The following is a 22,751-nucleotide window of genomic DNA, read 5'->3' on the forward strand; positions in this document are numbered from 1 at the left end:
AAGTCCGAAGCAAGAAAATGGGTCGAATTGATTGAAAAAAACGAGCATGATCCAACTCACATGCTTCGCAACGTTCTCGTATGTATACAAACACCAGTGTAAGCATAAAGCATCAGGTCTGTCAAGTGATGTGATGTGAATGGTGGTGGTATGTGCTTAAGAGATTTATAAGCTCTAAAGAATGGTTACAACAGCAGGCTTTACTTTTTAGCATGAGCACCGTACCCCTGGTCTCAAGTTCAAGAGCTTGGCGTTCACTAGCTAGTAAGGCCAAGGAAGATTGAGTTTGTCAACGTTTAATTGATATTAATGGACTTCGTTTTTTAAATGAATTGCTTGCCACAAGTCCAACCCTCTTGGTGCAGTGTGGGTAGTGGGTACCCACGATGTCCATAAGGTGGTCGTGCTCATTTAACTACTCTCAAAAGAAGAAGAAGAAGAAGAAGAGACGGGGCTGCATGATGCCTTGGAAGATTGTTATTTATTATCAAATGAGTTTGTGAACGTGGGTAAACATTAAATGGAAAGAAGTCCAATCAAAGAGAAATGCATTAATTGAAAGAAGAAAGTTGCCTAATTTAGTGGATTGCATTTTGCCTTCCCCAACAGATAGGCAGCAGGTGGCATTGTCATCACAGAGTAGAAACTAAATGTATGGAGGAGCTGTTTCTTCACCCCAAATATGTCTTTAACTCTTGCGCTTCTTTAGCCAACTGTCTGTCATCCATGAAGATGAGAATCTTTCTTTTCATGTGCTTTATTATCAATAATGACGGGATAGTTAGTTTTTGCTCACTTCTTTCCATTCTCGTAATTCCCTAGATAATATATATTGTGTTGGAGGCGAATGTTAGTTGATAAAAGGAGGGAGAAGGGAAGGAAGGAAGAAAGGGTTGGAATGAATGGATTGGAAGGGCTTATACTCAGGCTGTTGGAAGCAAGGAGTGATAGAGGGAAACGCATCCAGCTGACTGAACCTGAAATCCGCCAACTTTGTGTCACCGCCAAGCAAGTCTTTCTTGCACAACCTGTTCTTCTTGAATTGGAAGCTCCCATCAATATCTGTGGTGCGTACATTTTCTTATTACTTTCTTCAGCCCATTTCACTTTTTATGCAATGTATCAATTTGCTTGCCCTTTTCATAATTACATGCTTAATTTTGTTCCATCTTTATAATTAACTGTATTTTTAATTCTTATCTTCCATTTCAATCTTTCATGTACATTACATAGATGCAAGGTTATCTCATAGAAATAAGACAACATTCAGCCAAGTGACCTGCAAATGACAGCCTTTTGGACTCCCAGAATCACATGCCAATATTCCTGCAGTTTCATGCTTGATGCATTTTGTTATTAGTGTTTTGGTTGTATGCAGGTGATATACATGGCCAATATCCAGATCTCTTGCGATTGTTTGAGTATGGTGGGTTTCCACCAGATTCCAATTATCTATTTCTTGGAGACTACGTAGATAGAGGAAAACAAAGTATAGAGACTATATGCCTTCTCCTTGCCTACAAGATCAAGTTCCCAGACAACTTTTTCCTTCTTCGAGGGAACCATGAATGTGCTTCTATCAACAGAATATATGGATTTTATGATGAGTGCAAGCGTCGTTTCAGTGTCCGTCTATGGAAGATTTTCACAGACTGCTTCAATTGTTTACCGGTGGCTGCAGTTGTCGATGACAAAATCCTATGCATGCATGGTGGACTCTCACCAGAAATGGATAACTTGGATCAGATCAGAGCTATAGAAAGGCCAGCAGATGTGCCAGACCAGGGTATTCTGTGTGACCTCCTTTGGGCAGATCCTGATAGAAACATCAAGGGCTGGGGTGATAATGATAGGGGTGTCTCCTACACCTTTGGAGCCGATAAGGTCGCTGAGTTCTTAAAGAAACATGACCTCGATCTCATATGCCGAGCCCACCAGGTCTTCCTATTTCTTCAGTTCAAGTTGTTGCCTTCCTTTCCGCCCTAATATTTGCACTAGGAATGATGTAATAAATAAGCTAAAATGTTCTTCCATGGGAAATGATTGACAGGTTGTTGAGGATGGCTATGAATTCTTCGCAGACAGACAGCTGGTTACCATATTCTCAGCACCAAACTACTGTGGAGAGTTCAACAATGCAGGTGCATTTATGTGGGTTGATGCGAGTTTGCTCTGCTCATTTCAGATTCTGAAGCCATGGAGAGGTAGAGAAGGGCATCCTGAATAGTTCGCAAGTGAAGGTGGGGAAATGTCAGAAGCCCAACGAAGGAGGAGATATCTATCATCCACTACAGACTTTCTGGCCAGTACTATGCCTCTTCTCTCATTGTACAGAATCAGCTTCAAAATGAAACAAGCTTTGGCGTCCTCCCATGAGGAGTAATATCCATGCTGACTGAGACTGATCAGTCACTATCAAATAGAAATGTATATAGAATCTTCTCTACGCAACTGCTTCATGCTGCGTCCTGCATGTATGGATGTTCTTAAGTTTGCCGGCGAGGACACCAACCCTAAGATATAGTTCACACCTATATATATTTGATAGTAGAAAATGGAGAATAACTTAAACCGTCACTTTTTTTTTTTTAATTAAGAAATTAGATACATCCAAACCTATGTTGTTTCGTTTTATATGAGCTTTATTATTCGGCTTTATTTATGGTTTTTTTTTTTTTTTAATATTTTACTTAATGGAGTATAAACCCATCCTCTTAATACTAAATCTTTTCTTTGTTTATTGTTACAAACCAAAATCTCAATGGCTAAGATAAACTTTGTGATTACAGGTGATTTTTTGTTAGAAAAGAAAACGAAAACAGAGAGAAAGAAAGAGTTAGTGAGTCTTCTCCCCAAAAGAGAGTGACTTGTAAAGAAAAGGAGTGTGAAAAACAAAGTATCCTTCTGAAACCAATAAAAAATCGCAGAGGAGTAGTGGTATACCTTCAAAGTGTTATAAATAATCAGATCAAATAATCATGTCATCAACCTACTACTAAAATTTAATATGAGTTCTACTTATCCCTCTCTTTTTTTCTTTCTTCAAATCTGATTGTCCCGCATAATTCATAACCTGCTTGTTACATTCTTGGCGCAGATCTATCCAATTATGCTGCCAGGAGATGATATTGTATTCGATATTCTCTTTTTAAATTTCTTTTATCATGTTCCTTCCAAGAGGTGTAGAATGCATGAATGCCCATTATATTTCAAACACCTCCTTTCAGCAATGAACATTTGATTATTATATAAAACATGGAAAGAAGCTCGAACAGTATGAGAATGAATCGCCACTCACATATACCAGTGAATACTCTACACTTGATTTCTTACAGAACAGTTCTAAATCATCTTGATCAGCAGTTCACCAGGGATCAATTTCATTCTTAAAACAATTGAAATTTTGCAAACTTGGCATGCCATAGAGATTGTTAACATAAATTGCAAACATCATATGCGTGATGACAAAGTTCAAATGTTACATCACCGAGAGGATGAACCAAACATCTTTTAAGAAAAGCTTCACCACGGTGAAGCGCTCCTATAAAATGCATGATGGAAGCTACTCTCCCAAAATCTTATAGCCAGGTAATCAGCTTCAGAATTGAGACTTGTCAAGGCTGTCGAAATAGGGATGATCCATGGCTGCTTTGGCCGAGATCCTTTCAGCTGGATCATACTTGAGCATCTTCTGCATTATCCAAAACAAAATTATATAAGCAATCCAATATAGAGGTAATAATGGCAAACCAAGAAGAAGCAAAATGTTAGCGCGAGCATGACGATGGAATGCCAACATAAGCCAATTGTGAACAAAATCTAAACTAGTATAATCCTTAACACGCTGTAGCCCGCCGAGTCCTAGTTGCTTTGCTTTACTGTAAACCATACTTTGATAATTATGAAACATAAAACTGACTTCATCCATGCCCTAAATTCAGGAAGAAAAAAAAAACCCTACTCGACGGTAGATATTCCAAGTCTTTGGATTGGGGAACTAGTTCTAGCACAGCAAACTAGACATGCAAAATCACAATTGTCTATAAACCAATTTAAAAAACGAAGCATGAGAGATCAGGGCGAAAACAATTCCAGTGCAGAAGATATGGTGAGTGACACGTTAACAGTCAATTCAACCCAACAAGACAATCTAGATTTTTAGTTGCGCTTTCCCATCCATAGAACTAGAAGCTTACAATTGAAAAAGAAATGTAGTAGTAGTAGTAGTAGTAGTAGTAGTAGTAGTAGTAGTAGTTACCGATAAGAGGTCCACCCCTTCAGGTCCCAGTGACTGGACAACCCGTGCAAGGTTTTGAGGCTCCCATTTCGGATAGACATGCCAATCTCTGAGAGCAGTAACTCCTGGCCACTGCTCTTCAGTCGGTGTTCCCAGCAACCTTCCAATTAAGTGGTAGCAATTAGCATACATAACTTATAGAATCCAATTAATTAATACACTAAATACTATGTGGTGTTGGTTTGGTTGGAAAGTTACATCAGCCATTCTTTTTATCCATAAATAAAAAGCGCAACATTGAATACCTGAAAATATGAAGCAACTGTTGAAACTCTGAGTCACCGGGAAACAGAGCTTGCCTTCTTGACATTTCAGCTGCAACAACAAAGACAAATACTTTCAAGGAATACCAAAAAAAAATTAAAAATTTAAAAAGTTGATATTAGATTAGATTAGTAATAGTACCGAAGATGCAACCGACGGACCACATATCGACGCCAGTGGAATAATGAGTGGAACCAAGCAACACCTCGGGAGCCCTATACCAAAGAGTAACAATCTCGTGGGTATAACTCTTAAGAGGCACGGTAAAAGCACGACCTAATCCCAAATCAGCAATCTTAAGAATCCCTTTCTCCTGATCAAGAAGCAGATTCTGAGGCTTGAGATCGCGGTGAAGCACACCGTGGCTGTGACAGTGAGCAACTCCCTTGCAAAGCTGGAAGAGAAAACTCTGTATCAGCGAAGGCGAGAGAGGCCTAGGGTTGGCACCTTTGCGGTGAGAATCGATGAATTTCTTGAGATCCGTGTCGAGATATTCGAAAACCAAGTAGAGATTGGATTTGTTGTTGTTGTTGTGGTTGCGCTTAGAGGGATTGGAGTCATCAAGATTGGAGTTGGTGCTATTGGCGTCAACGTGTTCGACGGAGAGGAGGCGGACGACGTAGAGAGATTGAGAGAGCATTTGAAGGAGAGAAACCTCGCGAAGAGCGGTAGGAGGAACGCCTTCTTCGTCCATTTCAAGTCGTGTTTTCTTGAGGGCGACTATTTGCCCTGTTACTTTGTCTTTGGCTTTGTACACTTTGCCGTATGTGCCTTCGCCTACCTTCTCCAGTTTCTCATACTTTTCCATTTCTTTTCTTTTCTGTTGATGATCCGATCCAATCTGTAGGGGAGGGGAGGGCAGAGGAGGGAGCAAAACCTAGATACGATAGAATGAGTTCTTTGGACTAACAACGGTTATTTCCCTCTGTTTGTTTTATGGAATCGGAATGAGAAACCTGTGTGCTTTATTTTGAAATTCAAATTAGGAAGAAAAGGAGGGAGGCTGGGCTGGTTGGTTGGATCAGATCCAATCCAACGGATCGGAGCGTGTCTCCATATCGGTGGAGCTCCAACATGGTAATTATACACCCAACCACCTCTCTAGTCTCTCCTTTTTCCTTTTTCTTTTTTTTTTATATATTTTTATATTCTCATTGTTGATTTAATAATTGACAAACAAAAGCAAGAAAATTAATTACCTTTCTTGCCACTTGGGACCCATTTCGAGGTGGAGCTTCCATGTCCAAACCATTTTCTCAATTAACCCCCCTTCTTTTTTTACAATTATAATGTTCAGTTTTTTTTTTTTTTTTTTTTTATCTTTATGGTTTGAGAAATTACATTGTAGGGAGAGAATGGTGATATTGTAGGAAATTCTTTCAAATGAGAGAGACACAAATAAAACACATAGATTTCAAGAAAGAATTCAAGATTTTTTTTTAAAAAAAAAAACCGAAATATGGTGCTTCCCTCCTAATTTGTTCCTAAAGTTCACCCCTACTCCTTTCTTTTATACAATTTCAATCTTTTTTTTTACAAAAAGGTTAAAATTTTTACAAGAATGCTCAACCCTTCCAATTTGGTCTTATAAAAGCTTTGATGGAATGAACTAATGTAGAAACAAGCTCTAAGTGAGAAACTGGAGAAAGAACCAATGCCTAAAGCACAAACAACCAGCCCTTCTCTTTCCAAAGTAGATTTACGTATTAAGCTCAATTCTCTGGCCCGCCTCTACTAGGAAAAGTCCAGCTGGTAAGCTTACTTCTCCCTCGTATATTAAACCCCTTAGTAACAAATAAAGATAGTAACTATCTAAGATTAAACAAATTCAAGAAACCTTTTAATGAAAGACCTCCCTCCAAGCTGTGCATTAACTTTCATCAAGAATACAACTGTATCTATGAGATTGAGAATGGAATTCTGATTACTCCCTTTAAATTGAGCATCTGTTTCCCTCCTCCTCCTTTTCCTGCTAGGATTTGAAATCCTATACTTTCCATATCCATCCTCTTGAGTCCTCGGGTTTCCGACATAGTGTAAAAAGAAGATCCTCTCGCAACTCAAGGGCAACTGGATGAAAAACATCACATACAGGAAGAAAATAGTACGCCAACTATTAAATGGCCATTTGAAATACAATTCTGTCATTACACCGACGGAGTAGAAATTGAAATGTTCACTCTGCACTGAGAATGGTAAAGTCCGCTAGCCCAGCGTCCAGAGTCAAAAATAAATAGAACTTATTTAACCGGATAATACACTGTACTCAACAGGTTTCCGCAATTATAGTTGCTAACAGTCAAAATTCAAGGAAAACTGGTGGGTTTTGAGTAAACATCACTTCTAGTTATCGACAACTTCAATGAGGGTGGGCTCATAGTCGTTAGGAGCCTCAAATCCATGAAGATTGATCACAGTTGCTGCTACATTGGCAAGTCCACCAGTGGGAACATCATTGCGGAACCTGACACCAGCTTTCAATCCAGGGCCTCCAATTGCAATAGGCACCTACACAGGAAGTATGCGAATTAAATATGTTGACTCTTATCAATTCAAGAAAATGGAGAATAAGAAGCAAGCACCATGCTTCTAGTCCTTCAATGGAGAAAATAAAAAGCAATGTTACTTACTGGTTCAAGAGTGTGAGAAGTGAGTATCTGGAGTTTGCCACTTTTATCCAAAAGGGGTTTACCAGACTTGTCCCTCTTAACCATGTCTTCAGCATTGCCATGATCAGCAGTAATTACATAGATTCCACCAACTTGCTCTATAGCATCGATGATCGTCTACATTAAGAAAGTATCTCTTGTCAGCCAGAAGGCATCAACATGCCAGGAATTAGGAAGGAATCCAGAGTCTTGAACAGAGATTATACAACTTACTCATGGAAAATACACATGCTACCTGACCAGAATGGGCAAAACAATCAATTATTTATGTGCACATCCCTATCTAAGCATTGTGTATAACCTTTTAACCATTCATATTTTACCCTTTCCATGCATCTACGGCTCTGCCTTAGTTATTGCATGTTACAAAACTGGGAGGCGGCTTTGCAATTCACATCTGTAAATTGCACCAGAACTTTTTATTCGACCGTCACGAGGTCCAGTCTAAAATGAAAATGGCAGCAACACAATCACTTCCAACCATTTTCCAAGTGATACAATGTTTGCTGTGTGTACTGGTTCTCGTAAATATTGTTTCATTTAATTGTGTTAGCTTTAATCTGATGAAACACAAATCACCTAATGGTATTTCCTGAGTACACTAATTCATGGTCACCAACCAAATGATGAGAGAACAGAATTAATAAGAATAAAAGCATCAACACGAATGCATGACAACATACCCTACCCCAATCAACTGCAAATCTCAACACCTAATTAAGATTTTCACTACTCAGGAATTTGTCACACCGAAAGGACCAGTTTGTAAGTTAGTCTGAAATAATGGTTAACATAGATCAACAGCAATAAAGTTCAGAACAAAAATAATAAGATCTAACAGCAATGAAGTTGTACCTGAACAGCACCATCAGCAGCCTTGCATGCCACTACAGTGGCCTCAATGTCTCCTGTATGTCCCACCATGTCACCATTTGGTAGATTGACACGAACCTAAACACGCACAACATATCAGTCAATATTTCTATTTGAAATGAGACCTCATCCATCACATGACATGTGGCATTAATTACCTGGTCAAATTTGCCACTAAGGATGGCGTCCCTTGCCTTTTCAGCAATCTCTAATGCCTTCATCTTAGGTTGGACATTGAATGTAATTCCAACATCACTTGGAATCTCCACGTATTCCTCCATTTCTTCATTGAAATAACCAGAACGATTTCCATTCCAAAAGAAAGTGACATGGCCAAATTTAACAGTCTCACTGTTGTACAAAAAGCCAATCATGTGTAAGAAAATAACAAGGACTTGAATTTTGCAGAAGATGGAGTCAAATAGGGGAAATTGATTTTATTCTCAATCATACTTGAACAAACAGTTGATAAATCAAGTTGAAGCAAAAGTGTAAAAAGTTGCAGAACAAATACTATCCACCTAAAGAATCTTTTATGCCTAATACCTTTGTAAATATCCAAGTGTCCTATGCCAAAGCAAAAGTGTACTAGGGGGAAACCAGCGAATAAGTATTGACAGAACGTACAAACCTATAAGTTGCAGGCCTACACTAGAGGCCACCCTCAATGAATAAATTTACTGACTAGTGTTTCATCATTCTGCCAAAATATGGCTCTGAAATGAGTTAAGTTGTCAATTTATGATAAATCTACTTGCAATCCAGAACAATTAAAAGAGCAAGGGATGCCCAGAGATACAGAAACAAGAAAAAGAACACAGGCTGTGTGATGCACGCAAAGAGTATTCACAGATCAAGATATCAATGGTGCTAGCTCACCTGCAAGCAAAGGTGCGAACACCATTATGCACCAAGTATTCACCAGATGTCCTTTCTATCTCAGGAGGAGTAACGAGGTATTGGCTTGGAAGCTTCAACTCACCATCATATTGAAGCATTCCAGCATAATGAATTTTAGGGACTCGAACCCGATCAAATTTGTCAAAATCCGCATATTCAAGAGCCTTAGCAAGCATAGTCATGCGATCTGCTCGGAAGTTGAAAGTGACAACAGCATCACCATCCTTAATTGGTCCCACGGGATTTCCACTCTCATCAACAATGACAAAAGGAGGTAAGTACTGGTCATTCGCCTTGGGTTCTGCTCTCAGTTTCTCGACGGCTTCAACAGCACTTCTAAACTTGTATGGGGCTTCACCAAGTACTTGGGCATCCCATCCTCGTTTCACCACATTCCAATCATTCTGCAGAAGATTTGCAGAAAGGGTTCAGGCATGCATAAAGGAATAAAGCTAAATCTATAACTCTAAAGGAGCACAAACTGATATCTATAACAACATTCAAGGAAAAGATCACGTTTGTAATTTATGCAAGTTACTTATAATTGACATCACCAAGAAGGTAATTACTATCCTCTTCCTAACTTATAAAGGAAGGATATCCATTACCTTCATCTTATCAACAACAACAACAAAGCCTTATTTTCAAACTATTCAGGGTTGGCTACACTGTTGAACCATTCAGCATGATCATAAAATAAATCCTCCTCAATAAAAAGATAGTTTAATCCTTTGGTAGTTGATGCCGCTTCCATCCACATAATTTTTAGTTTCTTTCTACCTCTTTACCTTCATCTTATAAGGAAATCTTAATTTGCATCAGATTGGTATGCAGGCACGTCATTAATATACCAGCTATAAGCCACTGGTTGCCACCCAAAAAGACCAAAGTGGCTAAGAATGATTCTTCATTCCTCCCCAAAATCTTGTTTGACTAGGTCCTAGGTGTCATTTCTCCTCTGTCCAAGCCGCAACTCTTTTGGAGGGGAATAGGGCCCCGATGGTGTGAAATATATACTTAGTGATGAGTTTCCATAGAAATTAAGTTACAAAAATGAAGCAGGAAAAAAACAGCAATTCATACGAGAATAGACCATAAATGGGAAGCATCACTGGAATTCTTCCCCTTAATTAAGAAAAAAATTTACAGCCATACCTCATAGCGGTCCATTGTGACATACATGCGCCCACCACCAGATGCAATTTGTGCATCAACAGCTTTCTCACGTAAATTTGACAGGTCTTTCTCAAGAGTCTCCACAAAGCCAACACTTGACCCGTCTAAAACATCACGGCCATCAGTAAGAAAGTGAACACGGATTCTTTTAGCACCGCGTTCAGCAGCACCTTTCAGCAACAACTGCAGAAAGAGAAAGGACAAGGAAAAAGGTATCAGGGAAAACACTACATGATTTCAGGAGAACAAAGCAAGCACAATGATGAGTAATAAAAACCAAATCTTACCTGCAACTGATCAAGCCTTGAGTGAACTCCACCATCGCTCAATAGTCCAATGAGATGCAACGTGCCATTGTCGAAAGATTGTTTAATGTAATTAAATCCCTCTCCGTCATAGATTTTTCCAGAGGCAAGAGCAAGATCAACAAGCTTCGCTCTACATTCCCAAGTAAATAAACATAAAACATGTTATATTAGTTATCGTATTTTATTCTTAAACTCTTTAAGAGAATGAACCATCTGCATAAGAAACTATTGGAATAGAAATAGGAAAAGAGAAGTAAGTTAGTTACCCCTGAGCAAAGATGCGACCAGCACCAAGAGCGTTGTGACCAACTTCACTGTTGCCCATGTCATCCTCACTTGGAAGCCCAACAGCAGTACCATGAGCCTTAATCAATCTCCATCTTTCAGGGGCAGTCTATCCAAGCAACAGGAACACACAGTTATTGTTTAAACTATTATTAAATATTAGAATAATAGGTGATAATTAAGGGGGGAAACGTTTTTTAAGATTAGATTACATTATTAACGACAACAAAAAAAAGAGAAAAAATAGTACAGTTTTGAAGGAATCCATGGTAGGAGTATCGGCGACATGGATACAGTTATACTGATCGGGTTTAGCCTCACCCCAACCATCCAAAACCACCATAGCGATAGTCTTTCCCTTTGGAAGCTTAGGATGATCCGCCAATTTCCATGCGTTCTGTCCTGCGCTCCCCATTTCTTTATAAATTCCGGCTTCTGATTCGATTGATTCGATCAATTTAATTAACACAGATAGAGGCAGCTAGCAATGGAGGATGAAGAGGAAGAGAAGAAACCGAGGCTTTTCTTTCCGAAACTGAAGTTGGATCTGAGTGGGTGGCGATGGTTTGACAAAAACCTCTTCTGTGGCCGTTGGTTCTATTTATACATCCAATACCACTCTTGCTATCATAATAGACGGTGTTTAACAGTCGGTAGTGATTAATTTTTAAGATATTTTTTGTTTGTAAATATAATTTTAAAAGTTATTTTTAAAATTAGCAAACGAAAAAGTTTTTAAAACAATAAAAATATAAAAAATTAATTTTAAATAACAAAATATTTTTTTTATGAATTATTACCTGTACCGTGTTTTCAAACGGCGCGGTACATTAATCAATTTAAAACGCCGTTTATATCGCTGCTTTTCTACTTTCTAGGGTTAGCAAACAAGGGTTACACCTGGCTTTTCGCCTTTGGTTACATCTCCCGTGATCTTTTCTGACAGAAAATGGTAGTCGTAGTTGGCAGGCTGGGTAAGATATTCTGTAGTCTCAAAAGTTTAAGACTGACTACAACTCGGTACTTTATATTTGATAACTTATAACTTAGTCCCTGATTATAGCTCGGTACCTTATATTTAATTCTAGGACACCAAAATTAAAATAATTCAACATTGATGGGAAAAAAAATGAAATAATCTCAAAAAAAATAAGAAAAAAAATTACAATCAACTTTCTCGTTAGGCAATAAAACAAGTTGAGTTCTTTAATCTAAATATAATAAAATTATGGGTTTTTACACAAATTTGTTAGGTGAGTTAATTATCTTTTTCTTGATAATTTGTTTGGCTTGAATTTTGCACTTATTTTTTTTTAATATTAGTTTGATTCATCAATTAAATGGTTGGTTCAATAAAATTTGTTCAGATTTACATTTTAGCTAATTGAATTGTAAATCTAAAATTATTATTATTATTTTTTCACAACTCTTATTGCTAATTTTTTTTAGCAAAACTTGTTTTTTTCCCCTCTAAAACCCACATTATTGGAGTTTTCTCTATCGATTTTAAAATATCGAAGATTACATTTGATATGTAAAAGAATTCAACATATCTTTTTCTAAAATAACGGTTAAGGAGCTAATTTACATATTTTAAAATATGAGGAACTATGTTATAATCACATTGAGATTTCAGGGACTAAATCATAAATATCTGAAACCAATCGCTCTCTACTTGCACGTGCATCAGGCGGCCACGCGATTCTTCTCGAGATGTTTTTCCTTTTCCTTCTATGGTTTCAGATATTTAGGAGTGAAATAAAAGTTATTTTTTAAAATGTTTTTATTTTAAAAATATATTAAAATATTTTTTATTTTTTATTTTTATATTAACATATTAAAATAATTAAAGAATACTAAAAAAAATATTAATTTAAATTTTTAAAAAAAATCAACATTCCCAACGATATTTTAATTTAACTACTCAGGCTTGATCGTCGAGAAATGGAATATTCTTTATTATCCCTTTTATTATACTCCTGCTTTTCAATGCATGTCCCGGCCCTTATTGGTTTTTTTATTATTATTAAGATAAAACCGGGTCTTACAGGTATTTCTTTTATGTGACAAATTAATTTACATGTTAGTATAGACTAGATCCTTCATTAAATAATTTTAAAAATGCATCTCTCACGTTAGTTTAATATATTTTTTTAAAAAATTAATAAATGCTTCTAAATACTAATTTCAAAATTTAAACCCAAAAAAATAAAGAATAGTTACAAAAAAAAAACCTCCCCTATATTTTGATATCAGAATTTTCCTCTAAAATTGTATTGAGTGCTTCTTTAAATATGTTTGGATCAACATTAATAATAAACAGTATCTTATTTGCAATTCAAGTAGAATTAACAACTTTTATAATAAAAAATTTAATATAGATATGCTTATCTTTAAGATTCTTGACCATGAAAGTATTACTCCTAGAAATAGGTAAAGCATGAATCATTCACTCACAACAAACACTTAGAACATGTTATTGCAATCTTCCTCTTTTAATTAATGTATCTCTTTAGATGATAATTATATTTAATTTAATATTCTCTCAATATTTTTCTAAAATAATTGACATTGTGAAAGATTTAACATTCTTGGAACTTAATTAATCTATCAACTCTCACTTTAAATATCTTACATATAAAACGAGACGTGAGATCAACATTAAGCTTTTTATTCTTCTTCCCAATCCTTCCACTTTTATTTTCAGAACCCTCAAAATTATTGTCTATTTTACACTAAATGCAATATTATCATCATTCCTCGAGTCTTAACTTCAAAACAAATAATTGACCTATTTATTTTTAAAAGAAAAGTAAAAAAAATAGAAAGAAACTGCCATTTTAATTTGCTTGATCTTCTGACCTTATAATTAGTTATTCTTTGTCGTGGAAGAAAAATAAAACAAAGTTTCTTTAGATCGAATAGAAAGCCTTACCTACCCCACCCACACTCCACACCTAACAAACAGGCTACCCTTTTTGTTCGCCTACCCCCGGCGCATTTTCTATTGTTTTCGTTTTAAGTATTTATTAATGTTCCTTGACACTGAGAATTTCTTTTTAATTTATATTCTTTGTTAAACTCCAACCACATGCAAAAAATTGTACCATATTTCATTTTCAAAACAAGATATGGCTCTCGTTTTATAAAAACAAAAAGGTAAAGTAAATTTGCTCATTCCACGCAGTTTTCCGTTTTGCAAATTGTGTTTTTAAAAAAATTTATTTTTTTTTGTAAAAAATTAAAATTTTTATATGTTTTGTATCATTTTGATGTACTGATTTTAAAAAATAAAAAAAATATTATTTTAATATATTTCAGCATAAAAAATTATTTGAAAAATAACAACCACTCCCAAACACCCTTCACAATAAAATCTTTAGCTAGACAAGGCCATTTTTACACATGGAAACCAAATTCATTTTTATTATTGCTTTAAAAAGTTATACATATTCTTACGCTAATATATGTATAAAATATATGGGTGTGTTTAGTAAACATAGAATCGATTTTCTTTTCCTTTTCCTTTTCCTAGTTTTATTTTCTTTTTTGAATAGAAAATTGAAAAATAGGTTCATTTATTATAAAAAAGAACATATTTTTTTTTATAAAAAAATACGTCAAGATTACAAATATTTTTCACACATATTAATAATCTAATTGTAGAATATTAATTTTATTTCATTCAAATTAAAAATTATATTGTTAACTAAAAGAATCTTTGTGAAAATATATAAAAACTAATTTTAATCTTTTACATTGCTAAAAAGTGCTTGTATATAAAAGGAAAAAAAAATGTATTGCTCATTTTTTTTAATTTAAAAAATAGTGAAAAACTTGTATTTTGAAAAACCACAAAGAACCTCTAAAACATATTTTCTAAACTCAGCGTTGTCACACCCGACATTGTGTCGGTCTACTCTTTTTTCTAAGAGAATAAATGATCTTTATGTGTGTGTGTGTGTGTGTGTTTTGGGGGGGGGGGTTGGGGGCTTTGATTTTGTGAAGAGAAGTTATCATCTTATATTATAGTTATTGAAAAACTCTAACTAATCTTCAAACAATTAAGGGAAGAGATTAGTTACACTACAGGGAAGATACTATCATCCCAAAACATTATATCTGGAATAAGTTGTATTGCTGGTGTTTAGAGATTTAACGTAAGGGACTTGTTATGTTAGAGGGGAGACACCATTACCTTAAATCATCTCTTTGTATGTGCAAGAGAGGGGAAATGTCTTAACTTTATGAAAAAGATTTGCTGGTATTATAGTTAATAGAAAATCCTAACTAGTCTTCAGAAATCTAAGATAATGAACTGGTTATGGTAAAGAAAAAATATTATTATCTTAAAGTATCTTACATGAGGTAAGTTGCATTATTAGGTTTATCTTAAATTAATAATAATCTATCGCATATAATCTACATGTGATTTATTTATATGGGTGATAACAAGTTTACTATGATAAGTTAAATCCTTGTTAGTGGTTGAAATCTAATTGTTAAAAGAAAGGTCCATGAAATGAACTCCATTGAGGTTTGTCATATAGCTTCAACATTCTTTACTACAGTGTTAAAAAATATTAAACTGAAAATAATATTTTTAATTTTAGTATTGATGAGTATTATATTGAAAATGACTCAATATTCCTAACTTTGATATGCTAAATACATAAATGAAAAATAATATTTTTAATTTTGATATTAATAAATATTACACAGTGAAACTTTAATACTACTGTGGATGCAGACTAATTCATTGTTCATTCTGCTGTGCATGCAGACTCAAAACCACTTTGGATTCAGACATTTCTATTTGTTTCCATCTTCAACTTCTGTCTGATTATTATATGATATGTACAAAGAGCGAGTGTATAGGATAGTCAGGCGGATGCATAACTTATTGGGCTTTGATTCTAGTTGGGTTGGGTTTTAAGTGTGTGTACTGTGAGGGGCATCGAGTTTAGTCTCTTGCAATTTATTCCTGGCAACTGGGTTTTAGGTGGGTTTTTGATTACAGTTGTTCAACAGTCTTTCACTCTTTTGATCGACAATTATGGGCCATGCTTCTCTTATTGCAGTTGTGTTTGGTGCCCTGCTATGCGACTTAGCTAGGGAGGCATCGTTGTGCATTTAATACGCACACTATTGTGCGATATTGAGAGAGTTGCTACTCTCTTGCTTGGAGTTTTTAGTTCAATCTTGATTGGGAGGGTCGGGTTCCAACACTTCTCCTATGAGAGTAGAGGCTTTGAGGGGAGGGGATTGTAACCGGGTAAGTTTCTCCTTTATTATGGTTTGATTTTAGGCTGGTTTAATTATTTTTATAATGATGTCTTTCTCTGTTTCACTGTCTTTTATTTTTGTCTTGGTTTGATGCATTTTTATGGCTTGGACACTCGTTATTTTGCCTATAAAATGGCTTTTAAAGGGAGAGATTTTCTTCCTCTATTGGCTTTTTGAAGTTTGTGTTTTGCTTTTTATGAACGTGAATTTTCCTTCTCCGTTGCAATGGTTTGATTTAATTTTGATTTTTCATTTAGATTCGTGCTCTAACTCTTCCGTGATCGTTTTTGATCATCATTTGTATTTGGTTCTGTTGTTGTGAGAACAATTATTGAATCTTTCCTTTTTCTTTGGAAATATTGTCTCTGTTTTTTGTTTGCCACTGTCGCTTTATTTTCCGTTTCCTTTGATCTATATCGGAGGTTAGTGGAGTTTTATGGTCTTCCTTTCACTACTTGGAGGTGCTTTCTTTACGTGTTTTTTCACGATAGTCTATGATATAGTCTTTAGTACTCTTGCTTGATTTCTTATTGACATTCACGATAGTCTATGAAGTCAACTTGGTTTGGTGTTGGTTTTTTCTATCATTTTGACTTCGCTTGGTTTTGATTGTATTTTGCAATTTTTACTATTGAAGTCATTGGTTTTTCTTAGGTGTATGTGTTGTCTATGCTCTTTTCTTAGAGATGGAAATTGATGTTACAAGGTTCATCCTTTTGAATTTATGACTATTGTCTTTTTTTTTTGTTTTTCAATTATATGTAAGGGGTCGTTGTTTACGAGCTTTGCCTTTGATGTTTTGGATAGCTTGAGCTTTTTATTTGTTTGTTTGTGCTATCTTTTGATTTTTCATTTACATCCCTGTGTTTTTGTTTACGGGATTTTCCTTTGGTTTCTCAAATGGCTTCTGCTGTTTATTTAGGTAAGATTGTGTTGTCTCTTTTGCTTTGGAGTCCTGCAGTTGTATGTTTGTTCTAGATGAATTTGCTTTGTGCTTGTCTTTTTGCATTTAGGGAGATGTTATGGTTTTTTTTTAACAAAAAATGAGATATAGGTTGTGTGTCATATGCTCAATACAACGTTGCATGTTGCTTAAAGCCGTCATGATTTCTTTGTTTATTTGGTTTGGTGCTAGTTTAAGGCCTTTGAATAACTTGATTTTTTGAATCTTTTTCCAGGCTCAATTGCATCACGCCTTTGAGAGGTTATGACTGTTTTTAGAAAGATCTTGTTTAGAGTTTCGAAAAATTGATCTTGATACTGCTACCTTTTCTATTTTTAAAGGTTTGCTTTGTGATTCTGTTTCTCTTTGGCTTATATCATTTCACACTAGACAAATTCATAGAGGATTGTTATTTTGAAAAGCTTGTTGAGATCATGTACAAAGTACAATGCTTTCTTGATTTTTCATGCATTGTTTCTTTTACGTCGTTGTTGTGATTGCAGGATCTTTTTTGCAACTATATATTCTACTTCTCTTATGCTCTTCGCACTTTTTTCTTGCTTTGAAGTTGCGGAGATGTTGTTATGCTTTTTAGTTTTCAAAATGAAATTGATGTTGTGTATCAAGTGTTGGGTGCGATGTTGCCTTCTCGGTAGCTTTGGATTAGGTTCTTTGTTTGTTTGGTTTAAGGATAACCTAAAATTTAAACTGCTTTTCCAGGTTTAATTATATCATGGATTTGAGAGGTTGTTGTATTTTTTGAAGTGATCTTCATAGAACTTTATCACGATTGATTCTAGTACTGCTCACATCTCTCTCACTCTCTCTCTTATAAAAAAAAACCTTTTTGTTAGTTCTTATGCGTTAGACTAGAATTGTCTATGAGGCATCTTTGCATGAACACAAAGGTTTGTGATGTTTAATTGAGATTATGGAAGCTTAGTTTCAACATTTAAGATTCATATGTATTTACTGTAAACGTAATGGTTCCATGTAGCAATGCCAAAAAAATTTTAAGGAACCAGAAAAATTTATCTTTTACACATACAATATTACGACAACAGTCCTTTAAAATGGTGGAAACTCCAAGATGTAAAATACCTTCAACCACTTTGTGAACTTTCATCTATGTAGATTTTTACTGTCGACTTTAGAATGAGTTATTTCAGCTGCCACCTCCTTGGGTTAGCACTCTGTGTTTGATTTTTTGGCACTAACTATTTAAGCTCTTTGAAAAAGCCAAGAACCTTGATTGCTCTAAAGGCTACAATTGACACCTCTGTGACTATCACAATGAGCGTACTCTCGAGTTCATATTTTTTCTCCTTATTTTTTCATATTGGTCCTGCACATTGTTTGGTTGATGTTTAAATATGGCATCCTTTCTATGTTTTTTTTTTCTTTAATGCATATTGACTATGTCTAGAGCATCACATACGATGGTTCATACAATAACTCAGCTCCATGACTGCATGGTCCTATGCAAAAAAACCCAAATAACTAGATGACTATCATAAGCTATCTCCCAAATAGTTTTCTGGTTTTTTTTCAAGCCATGCACATACATTTCAGTCATATTTTGCAACAGATTAAAAAATTTTAGCCGTGACTGCATTCTTTTCTTTCTGTTCAGCCCACATCTCAAGTTCTTCAATATTCAGATATTGTTTCCTTCTATTTCCTCTGTCATTGGTGTTTAGAACCAACTCCAACTATCTTTTGCAGAAGTAGTGAAGCCATTTGGCAACTACGATGTCCTCCAGGATTCCATTTTGCCGCTAACTATGTAGGCTGCCACAACTCTTTCAATGTTGGTGGACAGCATATGCTAAAAAACCCGTGTAAATACTAGGATAACATTAGTTTGGTTAGAATCCATGCAGCCTTTTTGTCTTGCTTAGTTCTCTGTTTCAAACATGTTTCTTAATGCTTCTATACTAAGCTATTGTTGTAATAACGATTCACGAATTTAGTATATTGAAAGGCTCTATGCCAACTAAAACTATCACTCCCTTATTGAACATTACAGGCTTACACCTTTTTTTTTTTTAAAAAAAAAATGTCAGATTGCAGAAACCAGTGTAAAACACTGCGAAGTATAGTGGGGCGCGGGCAATAAAGCTAGCTAGTATGGAACTAGATTCTAATCAGGCATTGGATGACATACCCTCCTATGGGATTTGTTCATTAAATGATAATTTGTTAGACTATTTTTTTATTCGATAACAAGGAGTTTACGTGTCTACTAAAATTAAAAATCTTAATTAGATGATCTTAAGCAGATATTCTCTATATTATTTTGATGCAATTAAATTTTTTTTAATAAATTCTTTCGATTTCAAGATCTAAACTCAAAAAACTATAAAAATCGAGTATATCTTCTTAATCACACTGAGAAGACAATATGCTAAACTGCAGGTTGAAGGACAAACCCGCACCTTATACCAGTCCATGTCAGGCCACCCAGTAGACCTTCGAACCCGCAAGTTGATGGCCTAAACCCATACCCTTATAGCTGAGGGGCTAAGCTCACATGAGACCCCTAATTTCACTCAACTCTTCACAAGTATATACTTTTAATTACAATGATCAAAGTTAGAGTTTGCTCAAATATCAAGCATTAAAACAGCAACATAAATATAATATACCGAGATTCTCAAAATGTAACTACTAATTTTTATTTGATTGTTCTATATATATAATTTTACTTTTATTCTCACAAAGGAAAACTAAAATTACATGGGAAATTAGAAAAATAAACCACAGCAGATGATCATCATCACCCCCACTTAATCTCCACCCTTTGCCCAACAAGACAGGAAAAAAAAAAGATGAGACAGCAAATTATTGTAGTTTGTTTTTCTATTGAAATAGATACTTACATCCCCACATGAAGCTTTGGCTTTTTATTTAAAAGGAAAAAACCAAGCTCGACATACCGGTAAAAAGAAAATAGAAGAAGAAAATAAAAGGTGGGGATTTGGATGCAAGAAGGGCTATAATCGATGAAGGAAAAGGCCGCCAGGGAGGAGGTGGTGTTACAATTATTCACTTTCCAGTTCCCATAGTGTTCAAGCAGCAGATCAAAATTCAAAATCAGAATGGGATGATCCATTCCTTAATTGCTAATTAATTATGCACTGTGCGGTTTATATATACCCTTTAATTCCCTTTATATGTAGGAGGCAAGTGTCATAGCTAGCTGGTTATAATTAGGTAGAAAATCGTCTGGTTGAACCAAACATCTGGTCGAGGACGATGACAATAGCCATGGCCATAGAGCTGTCAATTTCTGGGCCAACAAGGAGGCGGAATACGTCTACACCAAAAGCCACCCCACCAACTCTCTCTTTCTGCTTGATCTCAGCCACCCTTCTCTTCTTCTCATCATACACCGCACAGCATCTTTGTGTATACGATCCCTCTATCTCATACATAACGTTCTTGTTACTACCTGCGGCTTGGCTAACATGAGCTAAACACTTTTTGTTGAGGATGCTAACATGCTTCTTCACAGAAAACTCGGGGTTGATGGCTGTTTCTCCATCATACACCAGCCAACTATCTCCTAAGCTCAACCTCTGTTATTAATTACATCAGATAAAAACGAGTAAGACCATTAATTAATATAATTGCCTAAGTAACCAACCCATTAATATTATTCAAGCTGGTATATGAATATATATATATAATATACCTTGCGTCGCATGGTGAGGAGAGGCTTGCCAGCAGCATCCATAAGAACGATCTCACCATTACTACCGGAAGTGGCCATATAGTTGTCAACCCTAAACAAAAGGTTGCCCTTGCTATCAAAGACTGTAAAGCCATTGCAATTGAACAACAAAGACTTCTTCCACACGGTTAAAACAACCGCGTGATCGGCGTCTAAGGCATTATTAGAGGACTTCAGCTTGAGCAGCTGGCGCTGCTTCTCATTGGTGGCGGCGGCGGTGGGAGCAACGTTAGGGTACACTTTTGTCATCGCTGTACTTAAGCGGGGAGTAATCGATTCCAGCCTTACAACTTTACCCTGTCCTGGAGAGGAGAGGAGAGGAAAAGGAGAGTGAGGAAGAGGGGCGTGTTTCTCTTCTTTGAGTTGTTTATGGCAAGTTGATATTCAACACTCACCCTTATATATATATAGTAGTAGTAGTAGTAACAAGATCAAGAGGCAGCCAAGGGGTGAGGCTTGAAAGGTTAATATTCCTACGGCTAATTAATGGTTCCGAGGTCTCCAAACAAATCGAAAAATATTATAAAGGATGCCTTGACAAAGAATAAGATTATCACACCTAAAGGCGCACGATTGTGAAAAGAAAGTCCAAGAGTGCGCCTCCCCACCCCACCCTTGAGAGGACGAAAAGCACCCCCCCTACCTATTATTATTATTATTATTATTTAAAAAAAATGTAGGGTGTTGATTAGTTTGTGCTTATCAACTAAGTTTTTACTATTATAAATCAGTTTTTATATTAGGTTTATGAATTTAGAATGATTGTGATTATTTTTAAAATATTTTTAATCAATGTATTAAAATAATCTCAAAATACTAAAAAAATATTAATTTAAAATAATAATAAAAAATTTTAAAAACGATTTTAAAATATAAAAATAAATAGTAAATCTTTGAGCTCCTAACTAAATATTGCTAGAAAAACATTTTTGGGTTTAGCTAATACCCTAAATGCACAAAATTACAACTTTCATTCATTGGATCGTTATTAGCAAGAGAGATTACGAAGTTATTTACCACTTTAAAAAAAATTAAAAGTAGAAGACCGATGGGGTTGGTGGTAAGTAATGGGCTTGATATAATCATTAATTAATTAATTAATTGTAGATCAACACCAATGATAAGAATTCCTTCTTTAACAATTGCAGCCCCACGCTCTCTTTTCTTCTAAGCCAATTAAATAATAATCATCACTCATGAAATACCAAGCAAGCAAGTACACAAACAAATACTATACTATACTATACTATACATACATACATACATACATGCCTATATATAATATATAAACAAAATCAATATGGTAAACTTGTGGCTGAGGACTAATGAGCGGTGCTACGAGTGACACCCGTACTCTTCCCAAAGATATTTCTTTTGGGTGTTCTACTTGTACCAAGTCAAATAATAATAATAATAATTATTAAAATACTAAAAAATAATGGTAATTTATTTTGATTTTTATACGACACCTAACTCAATTGTACAATGAATTGTTACAATGGAACCGGGTCAGCCTCTTTTTCCTTTTTTGTTATTGAAAAACTATTTAAATATGGTCACTCAATTATTTTTTTTGTTTCATTCTTCCACGTTATATTCATAAAGTTTCAAATCTCTATTTATTTCATTAGACGTGCTATGTTGTATTTATAAAATAAAAAAACTATCTTGAAATTAAATTGATCATCGATGTTGCAAATTAAAATTAATTTTCTCAATTTAAAAAATTAAAACAATAAGGATCAAATTTAACACATGAAAAAAACCTTTTTATTGTCCACAAGGAGAAAAAAGCTATAGTTTGATCCTTAAAGTCTTCATTTTTTTAATTTTTAGTTCTCTTGTTTTGAGGGTTTCACACTTCAGTCTCAAATTTTATTTATTTTAAGTTTTGATCCTTAGATTTTAAGGAGAGAGGAAGGGGGAGAGAGAGAGAGAGAGAGTCGCCTTAAAAAAGAAGAGGAGATAAAATACTTTGTCGACCACATTCTAGTCACCGAAAAACCAATCTTAT

At 35.2% G+C, this 22,751-nt stretch overlaps 4 protein-coding genes and 1 long non-coding RNA gene across 6 annotated transcripts; 2 read left to right on the forward strand and 3 right to left on the reverse strand.

The window, feature by feature from the left end:
* Window positions 1–446: 446 nt before the first annotated feature.
* On the forward strand, window positions 447–2,658 carry LOC18100039 (serine/threonine-protein phosphatase PP1). Of its 2 annotated transcripts, none has more exons than XM_024603578.2 (3): window positions 447–1,067; window positions 1,361–1,938; window positions 2,051–2,658. In XM_024603578.2, the coding sequence occupies exons 1-3, from the start codon at window positions 848–850 to the stop codon at window positions 2,225–2,227; spliced, it is 975 nt and encodes a 324-aa protein (XP_024459346.2). In that variant the 5' UTR covers window positions 447–847; the 3' UTR covers window positions 2,228–2,658. The 2 variants fall into 2 exon arrangements, with proteins under 2 accessions (XP_024459346.2, XP_006381283.3); XM_006381221.3 differs by having other exon boundaries at window positions 450–1,067; window positions 1,379–1,938.
* Window positions 2,659–3,277: 619 nt separating this feature from the next.
* Window positions 3,278–5,626, reverse strand: LOC18100040 (cyclin-dependent kinase B1-2). Its single transcript, XM_052453515.1, has 4 exons — window positions 4,703–5,626; window positions 4,543–4,612; window positions 4,259–4,397; window positions 3,278–3,691 (listed from the first exon to the last, which is right to left on the reverse strand). The coding sequence occupies exons 1-4, from the start codon at window positions 5,367–5,369 to the stop codon at window positions 3,599–3,601; spliced, it is 969 nt and encodes a 322-aa protein (XP_052309475.1). The 5' UTR covers window positions 5,370–5,626; the 3' UTR covers window positions 3,278–3,598.
* Window positions 5,627–6,650: 1,024 nt separating this feature from the next.
* LOC18100041 (2,3-bisphosphoglycerate-independent phosphoglycerate mutase) lies at window positions 6,651–11,366 on the reverse strand. Its single transcript, XM_006381223.3, has 9 exons — window positions 11,023–11,366; window positions 10,754–10,881; window positions 10,467–10,617; window positions 10,159–10,362; window positions 8,983–9,407; window positions 8,262–8,454; window positions 8,086–8,181; window positions 7,192–7,347; window positions 6,651–7,069 (listed from the first exon to the last, which is right to left on the reverse strand). The coding sequence occupies exons 1-9, from the start codon at window positions 11,185–11,187 to the stop codon at window positions 6,905–6,907; spliced, it is 1,683 nt and encodes a 560-aa protein (XP_006381285.2). The 5' UTR covers window positions 11,188–11,366; the 3' UTR covers window positions 6,651–6,904.
* Window positions 11,367–15,619: 4,253 nt separating this feature from the next.
* On the forward strand, window positions 15,620–17,800 carry LOC127905491 (uncharacterized). The gene is made up of 2 exons (XR_008059586.1): window positions 15,620–16,047; window positions 17,237–17,800. It is a non-coding gene; the product is annotated as an uncharacterized LOC127905491 (long non-coding RNA).
* A 1,854-nt stretch (window positions 17,801–19,654) lies between these two features.
* On the reverse strand, window positions 19,655–21,336 carry LOC18100042 (protein LURP-one-related 8). The gene is made up of 2 exons (XM_006381224.3): window positions 20,699–21,336; window positions 19,655–20,582 (listed from the first exon to the last, which is right to left on the reverse strand). The coding sequence occupies exons 1-2, from the start codon at window positions 20,984–20,986 to the stop codon at window positions 20,214–20,216; spliced, it is 657 nt and encodes a 218-aa protein (XP_006381286.1). The 5' UTR covers window positions 20,987–21,336; the 3' UTR covers window positions 19,655–20,213.
* Between the last annotated feature and the right edge of the window lie 1,415 nt (window positions 21,337–22,751).

The sequence above is a fragment of the Populus trichocarpa genome, chromosome 6 (genome assembly GCF_000002775.5).
Source record: "Populus trichocarpa isolate Nisqually-1 chromosome 6, P.trichocarpa_v4.1, whole genome shotgun sequence".
In the NCBI taxonomy this organism is placed as follows: domain Eukaryota; kingdom Viridiplantae; phylum Streptophyta; class Magnoliopsida; order Malpighiales; family Salicaceae; genus Populus; species Populus trichocarpa.